We start from the raw sequence: 22129 nt of genomic DNA, 5'->3' as shown, positions 1-22129 counted from the left end.
GTCCATGCCATCCTTTTTTTTAATCACTAAGCTAATCCCAATTGCCTGCATTTGGCCCATATCCCTCTATACCCATTTTACCCATGTAACTGTCTAAATGCTTTTTAAAAGACAAAATTGTACCCGCTTCTACTACTGCCTCTGGTTCCAGACACTCATCACCCTCGATGAGAAAAAATTGCCCCTCTGGACACTTCTGTATCTCTCCCCTCTCATTTAAACCTATGCCCTCTAGTTTTAGACTCCCCTACCTTTGGGAAAACACATTGACTATCTAGCTGACCTGTGCCCCTCATTATTTTGTAGACCTCTCTATGATCATCCCTGAGCCACCTGTGCTCCAGGGGAAAAAGGTCTATCCAGTCTCTCCTTATAACTCAAACCATCCTGGTAGCATCCTAGTAAATCCTTTCTATAATAGGTGACCGGAACTGCACACAGTATTCCAAGTGTGGTCTTAACAGAGTTGTACAACTTCAACAAGATGTCCCAACTCCTGTATTCAATGTTCTGACCGATGAAACCAACATGCCGAATGCCTTCTTCATCACTCTGTCCACCTGTGACTCCACTTTCAAGGAGCTATGAACACGTACCCCTAGACCTCTTTGTTCTGTAACTCGTCCCAGTGCCGAACCATTAACTAGGTCCTACCCTGGTTCAGTCTACCAAAATGCATCACCTCGCATTTATCTAAATTAAATTCTATTGCCATTCGTCAGCCCACTGGCCCAATTGATCAAGATCCCGTTGCAATCGGAGATAACTTTCTTCACTGTCCACTATGCCATCAATCTTGGTGTCATCTGTAAACTTACTAACCATGCCCCCTATATTCTCATTTGAATCATGAATATTAATGACAAATAACAGTGGACCAGCACTGATCCCTGAGGCACACTGCTGGTCACAGGCCTCCAGTTTGAAAAACAACCCTCTACAACCACCCTCCGGCTTCTGTCATCAGGCCAAGGTGTAGCAGATGTGGTCTCACCAACGCCCTATACAATTGCAGCAAAATATCCCTATCCCTTGACTTAAATCCTCTCACTATGAAGGCCAGCACACTATTTACTTTCTTTACTGCCTGCTGTACCTGCACGCTTACTTTTAGCAACTGATGCACGAGGAATCCAAGGTCTCGCTGAGTATCCACCTCTCTCACTTTACACCCATTCAAATAATAATGTCTTCCTATTATTGCTACCAAAGTGGATAACCTCACATTTATCCACATTATACTGCATCTGCCATGCAGATACCCACACACTCAGCCTGTCCAAACACACTGAAGCATCTCTGCATCCTCACAGCTCACCCTCCCACCCAACTTTGTATCATCTACAAATTTGGAGATAATACATTCAGTTCCCTCTTCCAAATCGTTAATATATAATATCAACAGTTGGGGTCCTAGCACAGATCCCTGTGGAACCCCACTAGGCACTGACTGCCAATCAGAAAAAGACCCATTTACGCCAACTCTTTGCTCCCGATCTGCTAACCAGCTTTTTATCTCAAACCTATTGACTGTCCTTGGTTCTGTAGCACTTGCTTCATGTGAGTGGATGGGATTCCCCCTCATGCTGCCTGATATTAACCCCCAGGGTCTTGGCTCAAAGTTTGACGTTCTTGACCTGCCTTTGATCATCTTAACCCTTTCATTCTCTGAACTTATTGCTGTATTGCAGAGTGCTAGAATATTCCACTACATGGGCAATATAAGCAAGGGGATAATCTTGCTTCCTGGTGAGTGAAGGCAGTGTTAACACAGCCTGACCCTGTCTGGAGATCTCGCTGCGATTGGTGAGTTGGGATGTCTAATCATCCTGGTCCAGCCTGGCCTGGTGTGAGGGGACAGTGTAAGAGCTGGGTGTTGGGTTGTATAGTGACGGTTCTGGGGGAAGCCCCCCCATTCTGTCCTAGTGCTGTGTGATACTGTGGTGAGGGTCTCTCTGTGACTTTCTGCCCCAAGAGGTGTCGGTTTTTTCCTGGTGCCCCTGTTGCAGTAAGGTTTCTGGAGTTGTGCTCCCTCAGAGAATGCAGATTCTGTCTGTGCCCTGTCTTGCTGAAATCACCACTTTGCCATCTTTTGTTTTGCAGTTTAACCCTTTGATGCCCCTCTACCCACTGGAGGTTCTAACTGATAACTCTCACAGGAAGTGCTCTACCCTTCAGAACAAATCCAGGTGGGTCTCATTGGTACAGTAACAGCATCGAGTGCAACACTTAAACCAGACTGAACCACAACGCTGCCCAAGAGAGGACTACTGATAAAGGATTCCTGATCCCAATCACTGTGACTCCTGGGTTAGAGAGAGAGAGGGGAAATCAGCCAGGGTTCCTGCTCCTGATCACTGTCCAGTGATCCCTGGGTTAGAGAGAGAGAGGGGAAATCAGCCAGGGTTCCTGCTCCTGATCACTGTCCAGTGATCCCTGGGTTAGAGAGAGAGAGGGGAAATCAGCCAGGGTTCCTGCTCCTGATCACTGTCCAGTGACCCCTGGGTTAGAGAGAGAGAGGGGAAATCAGCCAGGGTTCCTGTTCCTGATCACTGTCCAGTGATCCCTGGGTTAGAGAGAGAGAGAGAGAGGGGAAATCAGCCAGGGTTCCTGCTCCTGATCACTGTCCAGTGATCCCTGGGTTAGAGAGAGAGAGGGGAAATCAGCCAGGGTTCCTGTTCCTGATCACTGTCCAGTGACCCCTGGGTTAGAGAGAGAGAGGGGAAATCAGCCAGGGTTCCTGCTCCTGATCACTGTCCAGTGATCCCTGGGTTAGAGAGAGAGAGGGGAAATCAGCCAGGGTTCCTGTTCCTGATCACTGTCCAGTGATCCCTGGGTTAGAGAGAGAGAGGGGAAATCAGCCAGAGTTCCTGCTCCTGATCACTGTCCAGTGATCCCTGGGTTAGAGAGAGAGAGGGGAAATCAGCCAGGGTTCCTGTTCCTGATCACTGTCCAGTGATCCCTGGGTTAGAGAGAGAGAGAGAGGGGAAATCAGCCAGGGTTCCTGCTCCTGATCACTGTCCAGTGATCCCTGGGTTAGAGAGAGAGAGGGGAAATCAGCCAGGGTTCCTGTTCCTGATCACTGTCCAGTGATCCCTGGGTTAGAGAGAGAGAGAGAGGGGAAATCAGCCAGGGTTCCTGCCCCTGATCACTGTCCAGTGATCCCTGGGTTAGAGAGAGAGAGAGAGGGGAAATCAGCTAGGGTTCCTGCTCCTGATCACTGTCCAGTGATCCCTGGGTTAGAGAGAGAGAGGGGAAATCAGCCAGGGTTCCTGTTCCTGATCACTGCCCAGTGATCCCTGGGTTAGAGAGAGAGAGAGAGGGGAAATCAGCCAGGGTTCCTGCTCCTGATCACTGTCCAGTGATCCCTGGGTTAGAGAGAGAGAGAGAGAGGAAATCAGCCAGGGTTCCTGCTCCTGATCACTGTCCAGTGATCCCTGGGTTAGAGAGAGAGAGAGAGGGGGGAAATCAGCCAGGGTTCCTGCTCCTGATCACTGTCCAGTGATCCCTGGGTTAGAGAGAGAGAGAGAGGGGAAATCAGCCAGGGTTCCTGCTCCTGATCACTGCCCAGTGATCCCTGGGTTAGAGAGAGAGAGAGAGGGGAAATCAGCCAGGGTTCCTGCTCCTGATCACTGTCCAGTGATCCCTGGGTTAGAGAGAGAGAGAGAGAGGGGAAATCAGCCAGGGCTCCTGCTCCTGATCACTGTCCAGTGATCCCTGGGTTAGAGAGAGAGAGAGAGAGGAAATCAGCCAGGGTTCCTGCTCCTGATCACTGTCCAGTGATCCTTGGGTTAGAGAGAGAGAGGGGAAATCAGCCAGGGTTCCTGCTCCTGATCACTGTCCAGTGATCCCTGGGTTAGAGAGAGAGAGAGAGGGGAAATCAGCCAGGGTTCCTGCTCCTGATCACTGTCCAGTGATCCCTGGGTTAGAGAGAGAGAGAGAGGGGAAATCAGCCAGGGCTCCTGCTCCTGATCACTGTCCAGTGATCCCTGGGTTAGAGAGAGAGAGGGGAAATCAGCCAGGGCTCCTGCTCCTGATCACTGTCCAGTGATCCCTGGGTTAGAGAGAGAGAGAGAGAGGGGAAATCAGCCAGGGTCCCTGCTCCTGATCACTGTCCAGTGATCCCTGGGTTAGAGAGAGAGAGGGGAAATCAGCCAGGGCTCCTGCTCCTGATCACTGTCCAGTGATCCCTGGGTTAGAGAGAGAGAGAGGGGGGAAATCAGCCAGGGCTCCTGCTCCTGATCACTGTCCAGTGATCCCTGGGTTAGAGAGAGAGAGGGGAAATCAGCCAGGGTTCCTGTTCCTGATCACTGTCCAGTGATCCCTGGGTTAGAGAGAGAGAGAGAGAGGAAATCAGCCAGGGTTCCTGCTCCTGATCACTGTCCAGTGATCCTTGGGTTAGAGAGAGAGAGGGGAAATCAGCCAGGGTTCCTGCTCCTGATCACTGTCCAGTGATCCCTGGGTTAGAGAGAGAGAGGGGAAATCAGCCAGGGTTCCTGCTCCTGATCACTGTCCAGTGATCCCTGGGTTAGAGAGAGAGAGAGAGGGGAAATCAGCCAGGGTTCCTGTTCCTGATCACTGTCCAGTGATCCCTGGGTTAGAGAGAGAGAGAGAGGGGAAATCAGCCAGGGTTCCTGCTCCTGATCACTGTCCAGTGATCCCTGGGTTAGAGAGAGAGAGAGGGGGGAAATCAGCCAGGGTTCCTGCTCCTGATCACTGTCCAGTGATCCCTGGGTTAGAGAGAGGGGAAATCAGCCAGGGTTCCTGCTCCTGATCACCGTCTCATGACTTCAGGTTCATGGGGAAGGGATGAATTGTCTCAGGACCTCAGAGCTGCCCAATACTTATTCAATGTCTAAATTTCTTCCCAAATCCCACCTGGTGTGTTGCTGAGTTCCATGGTTTTGAAGCTGCTGTGTTGTGTATCTGCTGTTCTGAGTAGTTTTGTTGGAGTTCCTGCTGTTTATTCAGATTATGTATTATTCTGGGCAGACAGACGAGTGTCCACCTTGGCTCGTTGTGTACTGGGGATGTGAAAAGAAGAAGGAAAACGGCAACCGTCACCAGCCCTGCCTCAGGTAATCATCAGTGTCCCTCATCATGAATCCCACTACCTCCGCATCACCCCACTCCCTATCTCATTCCAACTGTCTGCCGTACAGCCCACACCAAATGGGCTCAGCCTTTTCCATGGGATATGAGCGTAACTGGCTGGGCCAGCATTTGCTGCCTATCCCTAACTGTCATTGAGATGGTGCTGATGAACTGACTCCTTCAACTGCTGCGGTCCATGTGGTGTAGGTACACCCACAGTGTTGTTTCAGAGGGAGTTCCAGGATCTTGACCCAGTGACAGTGGGAGAACAGTGATATATTTCCATGTCAGGATGGTGTGTGGTTTGGAGGGGAACCTCTGGGTGATGGTGTTCCCAGGTATCTGCTGCTTTTGTCCTAGCTGGCAGCAGTCATGGGTTTGCAAAGCGCTATCTGAACAATCTTTGAAACTTGCTGCAGTACATCCTGAGTATACACGGCTGCCGGTGTGTATCAGTGTTTGTGGATGGGCTGTTCAGCTTCTTGAGTTTTGTTGGAGCCACACTCACCCAGGCAAGTGTATGCCATTTATTTCTTTGTGGACAGGCTTTGGGGAGTCAGGAGGGGGAATCACTGCAGAATACCCAGCCTTTGACCTGCTCTGGTAGCCACATTCCGTGGACAGTGGTAACCCCCAGGATGCTGGTAGTGGAGGCAATGCCCTTGAATGACACCGAGTGATAGTTGGAAATAATCATTGCCTGGCACTTGTTTGTGATTGCAACAGGGCTATGGAAAAAAATAGGGCAGTGGGATTAGTTTGGGGATTGATACAGGGCTATGGGGAGAGAGTGGGGCAGTGGGATTAGTTTGGGGATTGATACAGGGCTATGGGGAGAGAGCGGGGCAGTGGGATTAGTTTGGGGATTGATACAGGGCTATGGGGAGAGAGTGGGGCAGTGGGATTAGTTTGGGATTGATACAGGGCTATGGGGAGAGAGGGGGGCAGTGGGATTAGTTTGGGATTGATACAGGGCTATGGGGAGAGAGGGGGCGCAGTGGGATTAGTTTGGGGATTGATACAGGGCTATGGGGAGAGAGCGGGGACAGTGGGATTAGTTTGGGGATTGATACAGGGCTATGGGGAGAGAGCGGGGACAGTGGGATTAGTTTGGGGATTGATACAGGGCTATGGGGAGAGAGCGGGGCAGTGGGATTAGTTTGGGGATTGATACAGGGCTATGGGGAGAGAGCGGGGCAGTGGGATTAGTTTGGGGATTGATACAGGGCTATGGGGAGAGAGCGGGGCAGTGGGATTAGTTTGAGGATTGATACAGGGCTATGGGAAGAGAGCGGGGCAGTGGGATTAGTTTGGGGATTGATACAGGGCTCTGGGGAGAGAGCGGGGCAGTGGGATTAGTTTGGGGATTGATACAGGGCTATGGGGAGAGAGCGGGGCAGTGGGATTAGTTTGAGGATTGAGCTATGGGGAGAGAGCGGGGCAGTGGGATTAGTTTGAGGATTGAGCTATGGGGAGAGAGCGGGGCAGTGGGATTAGTTTGGGGATTGATACAGGGATATGGGGGGAGAGCGGGGCAGAGGGATTAGTTTGGGGATTGATACAGGGCTATGGGGAGAGCGGGGGCAGTGGGATTAGTTTGAGATTGATACAAGGCTACGGGGAGAGAGCGGGCGCAGTGGGATTAGTTTGGGGATTGATACGGAGCTATGGGGAGAGAGGGGGCAGTGGGATTAGTTTGAGGATTGATACAGGGCTATGGGGAGAGAGGGGGACAGTGGGATTAGTTTGGGGATTGATACAGGGCTATGGGGAGAGAGCGGGGCAGTGGGATTAGTTTGGGGATTGATACAGGGCTATGGGGAGAGAGCGGGACAGTGGGATTAGTTTGGGGATTGATACAGGGCTATGGGGAGAGAGCGGGGCAGTGGGATTAGTTTGGGGATTGATACAGGGCTATGGGGAGAGAGCGGGGCAGTGGGATTAGTTTGAGGATTGATACAGGGACTATGGGGAGAGAGCGGGGCAGTGGGATTAGTTTGGGGATTGATACAGGGACTATGGGGAGAGAGCGGGGCAGTGGGATTAGTTTGGGGATTGATACAGGGCTATGGGGAGAGAGCGGGGCAGTGGGATTAGTTTGGGGATTGATACAGGGCTAACTGTGTTCCCTAACTCTACAGTGAGTGTGTCTCCAGTATGTAGATAAGAATGCCAGTACCTTCTGAAGGGCAGCGGGGGATTTGTAACTGGCACTTACTTTGCCAGGAAAATCCACATCCCAAGAATTAAATAAAAAAAGAATGGAATAGCTGCAGACAAGGCAGATGAACTGGGAATAATGGGATCTTACTTTGCAGTGTATGGCCTGTGTTTTTTCTGGGCTTTGACACCAGGCTGGTTGTGCTGTGGACAGAATGTGGGAAATGCTGTTTCTATTTTTGAGGTGCTGTGTGTTCTTGCTTTTCTCACTTGGCTGAGCCTGGGTGCTGCTTGGAGCATTGATGAATAACCCCAGCACCAGGCTCTCTGTTACTTGTAGGCAGGCCTGCCCTCCCCTTACTAGTGTGAAGGCAGAGGAGGAGGGCTTGGTCACAGGAGACAGATGGTGTGGTGTCTCAGCGATTAGTTGCAATGACAGTGTCTCAGCCCTCTGTAGCTGCCTGGGATTAACAGACACTGTGTATTCTCTGCAGCTCAGACCCAGTGTCACAAGAAAGCTTTCTGATAGACAAGGGGATTAAGGGTTATGGGGAGAGGGCGGGAAAGTGGAACTGAGCCACAACAGATCAGCCATGATCTTATTGAATGGCGGGGCAGGCTCGAAGGGCCAGATGGCCGACTCCTGCTCCTATTTCTTATGTTCATAAAGCTGTGTGAACCCAGAGAGATGACTGAGGTGTCTGTTTATAGGGTCAGGTATAAGCAGTCGCCTGGTGTAACCTGCAGTCAGAAACTTCCTGTCCCATTCTGCCCTCACCCACCCTCCCACCCAATCCACACCCACCCCACCATCTTTCACACACTCGTCTCCCTTTCCCTTGAGTCAGAGTGAGGTTTAGGCACAGAAAGAGGCCATTCAGCCCATTGTGTCTGTGCCAGTCCAAAAAGAGAAAAAGGAAACTACCTGCACATCTATCGAACCAGTTTCCGTTCCCTCTTCTCACCCACCACCTCCCTGGAATGAGATTGTAGTGTAGTGGTTACTGTAGTAATCCAGAGGCCACATCAAATACTGTGGGAGCAACGCAAATCCCACCGCAGCAACTGAGAAATACAAAGAAACCTGGAATAAAACAGCTGATCTCAACGATGCTGGAATGAACATCAGCACTAGGGAGCAGGAGTTGGCCATTCGGCTCCTCGAGTCTGCCCCGCCATTCAATAAGATCATGGCTGATCTTTTTGTGGACTCAGCTCCACTCACCTGCCCGCTCACCATAACCCTTAATTCCTTTACTGTTCAATAATTTATCTATCCTTGCCTTAAAAATATTCAATGAGGCAGCCTCAACTGGGCAGGGAATTCCACAGATTCACAACCCTTTGTGTGAAGAAGTTCCTCCTCAACTCAGTCCTAAATCTGCTTCCCCTTATTTTGAGGCCATGCCCCTAGTTCTAGTTTCACCCGCTAGTGGAAACAATTTCCCTGCTTCTATCTTATCCATTCCCTTCATAATCTTATATTTTTCTATAAGATCTCCCCTCATTCTTCTGAATTCCAATGAGTATAGCCCCAGTCTACTCAGTCTCTCCTCATAAGCCAACCCTCTCAACTCCGGAATCAACCGAGTGAATCTCCTCTGCACCCCCTCCAGTGCCAGTATATCCTTTCTCAAGTAAGGAGACCGAAACTGTACACAGTAACTCCAGGTGTGGTCTCACCAGCACCTTATACAGCTGCAGCATAACCTTGCTGTTTTTAAACTCCATCCCTCTCGCAATGAAGGACAAAATTCCATTTGCTGCCTTAATTACCTGCTGTACCTGCAAACCAACTCCTTGAGATTCCTGTACAAGGACACCCAGGTCCCTCTGCACAGCAGCATGCTGCAATTTTTTACCATTTAAATAATAGTTCATTTTGCTGTTATTCCTACCAAAATGACCTCACATTGACCAACATTGTACTCCATCTGCCAGACCCTCGCCCATTCACTGAGACTATCTATATCCCTTTGCAGACTTTCAGCGATCGCTGCACTTTGCTCTTCCACCCATCTTAGTGTCATCTGCAAATTTTGACACATTATACTTGGTCCCCAACTCCAAATCATCTGTGTAAATCGTAAACAATTGCGGTCCCAACACTGATCCCTGAGGCACACCACTAGTCACTGATCGCCAACCAGAAAAACATTCATTTATCCCCACTCTTTGCTTTCTGTTGGTTAACCAATCCTTTGTCTGTTATCAGTAACATTGTGCACCTTTATCTTATGTAGCAGTCTTTGGTGCGACACCTTGTCAAATGTCTTCTGGAAATCCAGATACACCACATCCACAGGTTCCCCATTGTCCACTACACCTGTAATGTTCTCAAATAATTCTACCAAATTAGTCAAACATGACTTTCCCTTCATGAACCCTTGTTGCATCTTACCAATGGGACAACTTATATCCCGATGTCTTCCTATTTCTTCCTTGATAATAGATTTAAGCATTTCCTCTACTACAGAAGTTAAGCTAACTGGCCTATAGTTACCTGCCTCTTGTCTACCTCCAGGAGCTGGAGTAGGCCACTCGGCCCCTTGTATCTTCTCCTGTATTCAATAAGGTCATGGCTGATCTGATTGTGGTCTTTCCTGCCTCCCTTTGACTCCTTGTAGATTAGAAACCAATCAAACAATAAACCTTCCAGAGCAGGCTTGTTCAAAACCTGGCCCGGGGGGGCCATGGAGTGAGTGCGAGAGGCCGAGTGAGTGTGCGAGAGGCCGAGTGAGTGTGCGGAGTGTGCGAGAGGCCGAGTGAGTGTGCGGGAGTGTGCGAGAGGCCGAGTGAGTGTGCGGGAGTGTGCGAGAGGCCGAGTGAGTGTGCGGGAGTGTGCGAGAGGCCGAGTGAGTGTGCGGGAGTGTGCGAGAGGCCGAGTGAGTGTGCGGGAGTGTGCGAGAGGCCGAGTGAGTGTGCGGAGTGTGCGAGAGGCCGAGTGAGTGTGCGAGAGGCCGAGTGAGTGTGCGAGAGGCCGAGTGAGTGTGCGAGAGGCCGAGTGAGTGTGCGGGAGTGTGCGAGAGGCCGAGTGAGCGTGCGGGAGTGTGCGAGAGGCCGAGTGAGTGTGCGAGAGGCCGAGTGAGTGTGCGGGAGTGTGCGAGAGGCCGAGCGAGCGTGCGGGAGTGTGCGAGAGGCCGAGCGAGCGTGCGGGAGTGTGCGAGAGGCCGAGCGAGCGTGCGGGAGTGTGCGAGAGGCCGAGCGAGCGTGCGGGAGTGTGCGAGTGTAAGAGGCTGAGTGAGTGAGTGCGAGAGGCTGAGGCTGAGGCCATCACACACTCCACCCCTCGCACACTAACCCTCGCATTCCCTAACCTTTGCACACCCCGGCCCTCGCACACCCCCACGCTCACCCTTGCACTCTCAGCCTCACACTAACCTGTCGTGTACACTAACTATCTCACACCCTGGCTGTTACTTTAAGTTTGTTCAGTAATAAACCAGAGGGTGGTGAGGGACTGGAATGCCCTGCCTGCTGCAGTTGTAAATGCGCCTAGTTTGGGGGCGCTTAAGAGATTGGTGGATAGGTTTATGGACGAAAAAGGAGTGGTTTAGATTAGTGGGTCAATGTTTTTTTTTAAAAATAAGACTGGTCGGCGCAACATTGTGGGCCGAAGGGCCTGTTCCGCGCTGTAATGTTCTATGTTCTATGTTCTAAACTCTAGTTTTTATTTTGAAATCCAGTTGTTGTTGTTGTGTTGAACCTTATTTTTTTTTTATCCTGGGCCCATTGAGTGAGTAAACCCTGTGAATGTGGCACCCTGTCTGGAAAGGTTGGCCAAACCTGTTCTAGATTGTCATAAAAGTCCAACTGGCCGTTTAGGGAAGGAAATCTGCCGTCCTTTCCTGGTCTGGCCTCCACGTGACTCCAGAGCCACAGCAATGTCGCTGGCTCATGTCCGCCCTCTGCAATGGCCTAGTGAACCGTTCTGTTTCTCTGTGACCGTCCCGAGGACCATTCGGGATGGGCAGTGAATGCCGGCCTAGCTGGTGAGGCCCAGATCCTGGTCCGGTGGATTGGATGAAGGATCAGACCTCACCTGTCTGCCAGAACTGTGCAATTGCAAAATGTCACCAAGACTCCAGAAATCGCCCTGGGGACGGGGTGAGGTTCGGAGTTTGACCTCCCTCCCTCCCTCCCTCCCTCCCTGTGTCTCAGTGCAGATGGTGGCTCAGGGCAGAGGTGAGATGTACCCCGTGGTCCCGGGAGCGATGGCGCGGAGTAAACTAATCGATTAACAATCTCAATCTTTTCTTGCAGCCGCATCCTGTCACCATGGAGACAGCATAGGCCTGAGCCCAGAGGATGCTGGGAGCAGCAAGAGCTCAGCGAGTATGGACTGGGTGGAGGGGCAAATCCAGCCTGGATCGGCAGCAGAGAAAGCGAGCTCCCTCGACCGAGTCGACCAGTTACTTCCGCTCTCTCCTGTAGGGGCAGCTCGGCTATGATCAGAGCCCAGAGATAGGGACAGACTGACTGGAGCACTCATATCTAAAACCTCCCAGGAGCATCAGTACCAGACTCTGAGGCTCGTAAAGGATCTCGTTATAAAACGAGTAACTGTGACAAGGGAAACAATGCTCCTCTTTCCCATCAATTTGCAGTGATTCCCCAGCACGTAGACTCTGACTGCAGGGGAGAATGAGGCTGACTGAAGAGGAATCTATCCTGAGCGGAAACTGTCACAACCGAGGCTTAAACATCAGACCAGTGGTGCCAATTGTACTCATTTCCAAGACAATAAGGCAATGGGAGTAGAGGATGTTACCCTGTACAGTGGGTATGAAGAAAAGAGGGAGTCTCACAGGATATCCCGTGATTTATAAAATATGATACGTGTTGTGTAAAACTGCAGCTAAGATTTGGATGGAGCCCTGAATCAACCTCAAGAATCCAGCCTCCTCCCTGCCACACTCCCCCTGAGCGTGTTACCCTCAGTACTGCACGGAGTGTTACACCCAGTAACACACAGTGTGCCATAGTTAGTGACACTTGATATGTTATATATAATATATACAAGATTGGAGATTATATATCAGGATGATTATATATCAAGATTTGACAAGAATCTTGATGGTGCGCAATTGGTCTCCTTGTTGAATGTTCATTAGACAAAAGGAGAATCCATCTTACGAGCGTTATACCCAGTAGCACAGTGTGTTCTATATACAGTGTTATATCTAGTAATACACAGTTTATTATATAGTTTATAATGTGCCATGCCTTCTCTTGTCCTTAATGCATTAACATTTCTTTGCAGTGACCCTTCATTGAAAGTGTGTTGGTTCAGAGGTTTCCCCACTTACCCATCGTGTTTCAGTGTGACGGCAGTAAGTTGTGTCCAATCCAAACCAGTATTGTTGTATTTATTTGTGCCGTGTTCCCGATCATGTCGTGTATCACACAGATATCTCACAAAGTGCTTTCTGAAAAAAAACACACGATTATTTCCTCACAGTGACATTTCTAACATCCCAAATAAGATTTTAAACAAACATTTTAAATGCAAATATTCAGATATTTCACAACCATGTGATAAAATATATTAATTAAATTGTCTTAATGTTTTCATTAAAATTTTTACTGCGCGCCGTCTGCATTCCCACCTCACCATCTGTTTCCTTCAAAGACTTTTTAAATGTAGACCAAGCGTTCTGACAATGGGAGTGACGGAGGGACTGAGAGAGGTGGTGATGAGGTTGAGTGATGGAGGGACTGAGAGAGGCGGTGATGAGGTTGAGTGACGGAGGGACTGAGAGGCGGTGATGAGGTTGAGTGACGGAGGGACTGAGAGGCGGTGATGAGGTTGACTGACGGAGGGACTGTGAGAGGCAGTGATGAGGTTGAGTGACGGAGGGACTGAGAGGCGGTGATGAGGTTGAGTGACGGAGGGACTGTGAGAGGCGGTGATGAGGTTGAGTGACGGAGGGACTGAGAGGCGGTGATGAGGTTGAGTGACGGAGGGACTGTGAGAGGCGGTGATGAGGTTGAGTGACGGAGGGACTGTGAGAGGCGGTGATGAGGTTGAGCGACGGAGGGACTGTGAGAGGCGGTGATGAGGTTGAGTGGGTGTCGTCAGGGTACATTTTGAAAACTAACCCTGGGCTTTTAGGTAATGTCACTGAGAGAGAGCTTCTCATTGAAGAATGGAAGGGTGTAAGGGCTGATCTTTGGGGGACAGCTGAGGTAACGGTGTGGGAGCAGAAAGAGAAACCGTTACAGGTTATTCTCTGGTTACCATTAGATAAGAGTGGAAGTTGCTGAGAGCTGTCCCACTCTAATGGAGATGAGTGGAGAGGTGGTTGGTGGTGGTCCAGTCATGTTAAAGGTTGTGGGTCGATCAGAGGGCTGCTTTCACATTGGCTGCTGTTTACGGATTTGCTAAGACACAGACATAAAGAGGGATTCAGACTTAAAGTTGTGGGAAAGATGACTGAGGATTTTGGAGGGACAACAGGATAAATTACTTTGGAGGGGAAAGAGAGATTTGAAATGGAAAGTTTGCAAGGCTGCTTAGTTTATGGATGAGATTGTGAGATTAAGAGCAGATTGATTCAGCAAAGGAGGACCAAGGGATTGAATAAGAAGGGGGAAATAGAGGCAAACATAAAAACTGACTGGAGAAGTTCCTGTAAACATCTGAAGAAAAGAGATTGGTGAAGACAAGTGTAGGTCCCTGAAACAGGGGAACAGAGAAATGGCTGAGTACGTCTTTTGGTTCCTTCTTCACAGAGGAAGGTACAAATAACACAGCAGAAATGTTGGGGAACACAGGGTTTCGTGAGAGGGAGGAACTAAATGGCCTTGGAGGGGATACAGATAAGGTTCACCAGGCTGATACCGGAGATGAGGGGGTTAGCTGATGAGGAGAGATCGAATAGACTGGGTCTGTACTCGATAGAGTTTAGAAGGCTGAGGGGGGATCTTATAGAGACGTATAAGATGATGAAGGGGATGGATAGGATAGAGGTGGAGAGGTTCTTCCCGCTCAGAAAGGACAGTAGGACTAGGGGGCACAGCCTCAAGATAAAGGGGGGGGCGGTTTAGAACAGAGTTGAGGAGGAACTTCTTCACTCAAAGGGTGGTGAATCTCTGGAATTCTCTGCCCGTTGAAGTGGTGGAGGCTACCTCACTAAATATTTTTAAGAAGCGGGTTGATGGGTTTTTGATGAGAGAGGGGATTAAGGGTTATGGGGAGAGGGTGGGAATGTGGAACTGAGCCACGACAGATCAGCCATGATCTTATTGAATGGCGGGGCAGGCTCGAAGGGCTAGATGGCCGACTCCTGCTCCTATTTCTTATGTTCGTAAATCAGTGTTGGTAGAGAAATGGTTATAGAATCATACGGTGCAGAAGAGGCCCTTCGGCCCATTGAATCTACACCAACAGGTTAAAAACACCTGACCTCCCACCTAATCCCGTCTGCCAGCACTTGGCCCAGAGCCCTGAATGTTATGATGTGCCAAGTGCTCATCCAGGTACTTTATAAAGGATGGGAGGTAACTCGCCTCTACCACCCAGGCAGCACATTCCAGACCCTCACCACCCTCTGGGTAAAGAAGTTTCTCCTCCCCTACACCTCCTGCCCCTCACCTTGAACCTATCTCCCCTCATGACTGACCCTTCAAATAAGGAGAACAGCTGCTCCTTATCCACCCTGTGCACATCACTCGTTACCTTGTACACCTCGATCAGGTCAGCCCTGGTGATGGGGATTGGGAGTGAAGGTTGATAAATGCCTGGGGTTTGATAATCCTCCCCTTGAGTATTGAAGGAAGTGATGCTGGAAGTAATCGATAAATTGGTGGTCATTTGGTGTGATTCTATAGATTCAGGACCCGTTCCTATGGATTGGGGGGGTAGCTAATGGAACCCCACTATTTAAAAAGGGAGCTAGTGTGAAAACAGGGAACTATAGACCAGTCAGCCTGGAATCAGTAATGGGGAAAATTCTCAAATCCATTATCAAAGATTTAAAGCAGAACATATTGGATTCCAACAGCCTGGAGAATCATGCTTGATAAATCTTTGTGGAATTCTTTGTGGATGTAACTAGTCAGGTTGATGAGCAGGAGCCAGTGGATGCGGTTAACCTGGACTTTCAGAAAGCTTTTGACAAAGTCATACATAAGAGATCTGTGTGTAAAAATTAAAACTCAGGGGATTGAGGGAAGTTCATTGAGATGGAGAGAAAACTGATTGGTAGACAGGAGACTTAAGAAAAAGAATAAATGGGTCTTTTTCCAAATGTCAGGCAGTGACTAGTGAGATATGGCAGGGATCAGTGCTGGGACCACAGCTAGTCACAATGTATATCAATGACTTACATCAAGGAACTGAATGTATATCTCCAGATTTACAGATAAAACAAGGTTTGGGGGGGTGCAGGGTGAGTTGTGAGGAGGATGCAGAGATGCTTCAGTGTGATTTGGACAGGCTGAGTGAGTGGGCAAATGTATAGCAGATGCAGTATAATGATAAATGTGAAGTTATCAACTTCAGTAGCAAAAGCAGAAAGACAAATTATTATCTGAAAGGTTATAAATTAGAAGAGGGGAATGTGCAACGAAACCTGGGCCTCATGCACCAGTGGCTGAAGGTAAGAATGCAGATGAAATACACAGTAAAGGAGGCAAAAGATATGTTGGCCTTCATAGCGAGAGGATTTGAGTACAGGAGCAGGGATGTCTTGCTGCAATTATACAGGGCTTTACGTGAGGCCATACCTGGAGCACTGTGTGCAGTTTTGGTCTGAGGAAAGTTGTCCTTGCCATGGAGGGAGTGCAGTGAAGGTTTAACGGACTGATTCCAGGGATGAAGGGACTGTCATGTGAGCAGAGATTGAGTTGGTGAGGATTGTTTTCACTGGGGGTTCAGAAGAATAAGGGAGATCTCATAGAAACCTAGAAAATTGTAACAAGACTAGACAGGGTAGATTCAGAGGTAGATTCCAGAGTCCAGAACCAGGGCTCAGAGACTAAGGATACAGAATAAACCTTTAGGACCAAGGTGAGGGGAAATTTCTTTACCCAGAGTGGTGAACCTGTGGAGTTCACTACCACAGAAAGTAGTTGAGGCCAGAACACTGTTTGTTCTGAAGAAAGCGACAGATATGGCTTCACACTGAAAAGCTTTTGGCTGAATGTTGTCCAAACATTGCTTAAAACTCAAGAAAATCATTCCAACATGTCGAGAGACACCTTCAGGAGAGGAGGGGGACCCTGTACCCCAGTGAGAGTCAGCACCTTCAGGAGAGGAGGGAGACCCTGTACCCCAGTGAGAGTCAGCACCTTCAGGAGAGGAGCGGGACCCTGTACCCCAGTGAGAGTCAGCACCTTCAGGAGAGGAGGGGGACCCTGTACCCCAGTGAGAGTCAGCACCTTCAGGAGAGGAGGGGGACCCTGTACCCCAGTGAGAGTCAGCACCTTTGGGATGTACATTGTTGAAAAAAATATAAAATGTTAGACAAATGCAACAAAATCTGAACAGTATCCAGGATTGGGCAGACAAGTGACAAATAACATATACACCACACAAATGCCAGGCAGTGATCATCTCCAACAAGAATCTAACCATAACCCCTTGATATTCAATGACATCACCTTCACTAAATCCCTCACTATCAAAACTGAGAGAGTTACCATTGACCAGGAACTGAGCTGGCCGAGCCATATCCCAACTGTGGCTGCAAGAACAGGTCACAGGCTGGGAATCCTGCAGCAACTAACTCACCTCCTGACTCCCCAAAACCTGTCCACCATCTGCAAGGTACAAGTCAGGAGTGTGATGGAATACTCCCCACTTGCCTGGATGGGTGCAGCTCCAATAACACTCAAGAAACTCGACACAATCCAGGACAAAACAGCCCTGCTTGATTGATACCCCATCTACAAAGATTCATTCTGTCTACCAGCGACGCACAATGACAGCCGTGTGAACCCTCTACAAGATGCATTGCAGGATCTCACCAAGGCTCCTTTCCCATGACCACTACCACCTGATACCTGGGGACAGCACCACCTGGAAGTTCCTCTCCAAGTGAGTTGGAAATGTGTTGGCTGTTCCTTCACTGTCACTGGGTCAAAATCCTGAATCTTTCTCCCTAACAGCACTGTGGGTGTACCTACAGCAGTTCAAGATGGCAGCTCACTGCCACCCTCTGAAGGGGCACCTAAGGATGGGCAGTAAATGCTGGCCCAGCCAGTGACACCCACATTCTGTGAATGAGTAAATAAACATTCTCCGTTGTTCTGCTGGTGTCTGGAGGGTAACTGAGTTAACATTTCACACTGATCACCATTCATCAGAACTCTTCCTGTTTCAGATTTATACCATCTGTGGTATTTTGCTTTTGTATTTCTGTAAATTGTGAGTTGTGCAGAACAATGTCCTTGTATTCAGAGAGTTAATATTCTCGGAATAATTCTCCACACACAAACCGCTTCATGAGGGATTAAGACTGAGTGACTAATTCTCCTCGCTGCTGATCTGAGCAGTAGACCTAACAAATCGCATCATTTATTGTCTCAAATGCATCAGTGCTTCCGAGGGATGAAAGACTCAATCGTAGGTTGGCTCTGGATTGTGAGTGAAAGGCTTGTCATGTTTAGCAGGGAGATGTACAGTCACTAGCAGAGACACAAGGCCATCGTACTGCCTCTCATCACTCATTTCCAGGTCAGTGTACTCCCAACACACACACTCTTAAAGGGAAATTGGATTTGATTGAAAAACATTGTTAACCTTTGCAACATGGGTCAGGCCTTCAGAATAAATTAGTCCTGAAGCACTAGGGCCAAGTCCCAAAAACTACCCAGAGCACAGGCTGGCAAACCCGGGTGCTGACCCTCACTGGGGTACGGGGTCCCCTCCTCTCCTGAAGGTGCTGACCCTCACTGGGGTACAGGGTCCCCCTCCTCTCCTGAAGGTGCTGACCCTCACTGGGGTACAGGGTCCCCCTCCTCTCCTGAAGGTGCTGACTCTCACTGGGGTACAGGGTCCCCCTCCTCTCCTGAAGGTGCTGACTCTCACTGGGGTACAGGATCCCCCTCCTCTCCTGAAGGTGCTGACTCTCACTGGGGTACAGGGTCCCCCTCCTCTCCTGAAGGTACTGACTCTCACTGGGGTACAGGGTCTCCCTCCTCTCCTGAAGGTGCTGACTCTCACTGGGGTACAGGGTCCCCCTCCTCTCCTGAAGGTGCTGACCCTCACTGGGGTACAGGGTCCCCCTCCTCTCCTGAAGGTGCTGACTCTCACTGGGGTACAGGGTCCCCCTCCTCTCCTGAAGGTGCTGACCCTCACTGGGGTACAGGGTCTCCCTCCTCTCCTGAAGGTGCTGACTCTCACTGGGGTACAGGGTCTCCCTCCTCTCCTGAAGGTGCTGACTCTCACTGGGGTACAGAGTTCCCCTCCTCTCCTGAAGGTGCTGACTCTCACTGGGGTACAGAGTTCCCCTCCTCTCCTGAAGGTGCTGACTCTCACTGGGGTACAGGGTCTCCCTCCTCTCCTGAAGGTGCTGACCCTCACTGGGGTACAGGGTCCCCCTCCTCTCCTGAAGGTGCTGACTCTCACTGGGGTACAGGGTCCCCCTCCTCTCCTGAAGGTGCTGACCCTCACTGGGGTACAGGGTCTCCCTCCTCTCCTGAAGGTGCTGACTCTCACTGGGGTACAGGGTCTCCCTCCTCTCCTGAAGGTGCTGACTCTCACTGGGGTACAGAGTTCCCCTCCTCTCCTGAAGGTGCTGACTCTCACTGGGGTACAGAGTTCCCCTCCTCTCCTGAAGGTGCTGACTCTCACTGGGGTACAGGGTCTCCCTCCTCTCCTGAAGGTGCTGACTCTCACTGGGATACAGGGTCTCCCCCCTCCTCTCCTGAAGGTGCTGACTCTCACTGGGGTACAGGGTCCCCCTCCTCTCCTGAAGGTGCTGACTCTCACTGGGGTACAGGGTCTCCCTCCTCTCCTGAAGGTGCTGACTCTCACTGGGGTACAGGGTCCCCCTCTTCTCCTGAAGGTGCTGACTCTCACTGGGGTACAGGGTCTCCCTCCTCTCCTGAAGGTGCTGACTCTCACTGGGGTACAGGGTCCCCCTCTTCTCCTGAAGGTGCTGACCCTCAGTGGGGTACCTCCTAATGTGGTTCTCTTTGGGTCTGGAGATGGCATGTGGGGTTCTCACTAAATTCAAACCTGGCAGATCTGGAACAAGAATGTTTTGGGCTGGGGCCTATTTTGATGAGATGTTTGTTGATTATTGCCTCATGGTTTGGTCAAAAGGGAGTGTCTCAGAGCTCAGCCTCAGTCCCAGCCTTACCCAACCGAGCAGGTACAGACCGGGAGCTGCTGTACTGCGTAAACTGGAATTCCAGTTCCTGCGATAATTGTCCTCAGGACCTTTGATCAGGCAGGAAGAAAAGCTGATTCGGATCCTCATGCTCCCATCAATCTCTAGCCTCACTCCTTCTCAAACCCAGTGACTGGGAGAGGTGGTTCGGACAGAGCCAGTACCCACTGCTGCTTCCCGGGGTGAAGCAGGTCTGTTCTGAGGGTCTGATTGGACCAGTTGCAGCTTAGAAGAATAATTGATGATTTTAATGAAACAAAGAAGATTCTCTGAGGAAGATTAACAGGTCGGATGTTGAGTGGATGTTTTTCCTCTTTGGGAAATCCAGAACTGGGGGCCACAGTTTCAGAATAAGGGGGCCTCCCATTTGGGACGGAGATAGGGAGGAATTTGTTCTCTGTGAGGGTCATTAGTCTTTAGCATTCCCTTCCCCAGAGAGCAGTGGAGGGCGGATCATTGAATATATTCAAACTCGAGTGAGGAAAGATTTTTGATAAGAGGAAATCAAAGATTCCGATGCAGGCAGGAAAGTGACATAATGACCACTACCGGATCGGCCACAATCTTATCGATTGGCTGAGGAGAATCGAGGGCTGAACTCTGACCCCTGCTCCTAATTCCCCTCACCCCAAATAAGACACACAGCCTTTGAGGCGAGGCTGATGGAGCTGTACACAAGGTGCTGCATCTAGATGGGAGCTTGTCAAGTTTCCATTGCTGAGGATTGTGTAGTGCTGCACTCAGGGCTGGGATGGTCCCTTGGGTACTGACCGTGATGTTGTGTGGGTGGATGCAGGTTACTCATTCCAGGCTCTGAGAGAGAGAAGGTTTGAAAATCAGGAGGTGGGGCGAGCGGGAGATGTTCTTAAAGATGCTGAGATGCTTAATGCACTGGGGGTTTCACGTTGCATATACTTTGTTCAGCATCAGTAAATAACTCGCAGTGCGATAGAAATTGACTGATTGCACTCAGCCTTCCTGTGACAAGAGATGGTAACGTGTGGCCTTATCCAGGCTTCTGCTCAGCCTGTCCTTTCATCACAGCCTCACCAAGGCTGCCAGCGAGTGGGACAACCTCCTTGGAAAATACCAGGGTGCCGTGACAAAGGAAGAAAAAGAGTGACCCGAGCTTTTTGTGACAGAACGGAGGGCAGGCTGCGGCCTACAGGCAGACAAGTAACCTGACATTGAGGTGATTAACATAAAGAGACATGGCAGCTGAAAGCTTTCACCCATCATCTGGAACACCTCCTCAAACCTGTTTCCAAACAGCCCCAGTTTACTGTTCCAGCCACCCCGGTCCCCAAGGAACTGATGAAATAATCTTTCGCCACTAGTTATTCATAGACTGAAAGGAACACACCATAATTTAAAACTAAAAGACATTTATTTCATCGCTAGATAAGGCATCTGGATCATGTAGGGAGCAAATACACATGGACCAATGGTAATTGGTATCGAGTCACTCCACAAGCTTGTTTCTTCGGCTCTGACCAGCTCCTTGCAGCAGCTTTCACCTCTCCGGGTTGTACAGAAATTTTCCCAGTCGAACATTCGGTGTATTAACTCCCCAAGAATAAGGAAGGACCCACACATTCACATGGAAATCACAGAAGGTGGTCTATATAACACCAAGCATTCCCTCCCTCCAACACCCTCCCTTCCCCAACACTCTCTCCCTCCCTCCAACACTCTCCCTCCAACACCCTCCCTCCAACACCCTCCCTCCAACACCATCCCTTCCCCAACACACTCTCCCTCCCTCCAACACTCTCCCTCCAACACTCTCCCTCCAACACCCTCCCTCCAACACCCTCCCTCCAACACCATCCCTTCCCCAATACTCTCTCCCTCCCTCCAACACTCTCCCTCCAACACCCTCCCTCCAACACCCTCCCTCCAACACCATCCCTTCCCCAACACTCTCCCTCCCTCCAACACCCTCCCTCCAACACCCTCCCTTCCCCAACACTCTCTCCCTCCCTCCAACACTCTCCCTCCAACACCCTCCCTTCCCCAACACCCTCCCTCCCTCCAACACCCTCCCTCCAACACCCTCCCTTCCCCAACACACTCTCCCTCCGACACCGTCCCTTCCCCAACACTCTCCCTCCCTCCAACACCCTCCCTCCAACACCCTCCCTTCCCCAACACCCTCCCTCCCTCCAACACCCTCCCTTCCCCAACACACTCTCCCTCCCTCCAACACTCTCCCTCCAACACCATCCCTTCCCCAACACTCTCCCTCCCTCCAACACCATCCCTTCCCCAACACCCTCCCTCCCTCCAACACCCTCCCTCCAACACTCTCCCTTCCCCAACACACTCTCCCTCCCTCCAACACCCTCCCTCCAACACCATCCCTTCCCCAACACACTCTCCCTCCCTCCAACACTCTCCCTCCCTCCAACACCCTCCCTCCAACACTCTCCCTCTCCATCCCGATGTTCACATTTCTCCCAGCGTGGAGAAAGTAAGATTCCCTTTCAGGAAGAGAATTCCATCCGTGACTATTCAGTTTGATGTTTTAAATG

The 22129-nt window shown here is 50.2% G+C and overlaps 1 protein-coding gene across 2 annotated transcripts in view; it reads left to right on the top strand.

Annotated features, from left to right (window-relative positions):
- Positions 1–12849, top strand: part of LOC145352195 (G patch domain-containing protein 2-like) — a 29106-nt gene extending 16257 nt beyond the window's left edge. Inside the window, exons 8-10 of one of the 2 annotated variants that reach the window (XM_080201922.1) lie at positions 2104–2189; positions 4993–5078; positions 11518–12849. In XM_080201922.1, coding sequence (XP_080058048.1) covers positions 2104–2189; positions 4993–5078; positions 11518–11705 — 360 coding nt within the window. In that variant the 3' untranslated portion in view covers positions 11706–12849. The remainder of the gene's footprint in view (positions 1–2103; positions 2190–4992; positions 5079–11517) is intronic. The other variant, XM_080201923.1, reaches the window with a different exon arrangement.
- Positions 12850–22129: the final 9280 nt, after the last annotated feature.

This window comes from Carcharhinus amblyrhynchos, chromosome 14 (genome assembly GCF_965287045.1).
Source record: "Carcharhinus amblyrhynchos chromosome 14, sCarAmb.v2.hapA, whole genome shotgun sequence".
NCBI lineage: Eukaryota > Metazoa > Chordata > Chondrichthyes > Carcharhiniformes > Carcharhinidae > Carcharhinus > Carcharhinus amblyrhynchos.
The sequence above is the reverse complement of the archived record's forward strand: the minus strand, read 5'-3'. Positions and strand labels throughout refer to the sequence as shown.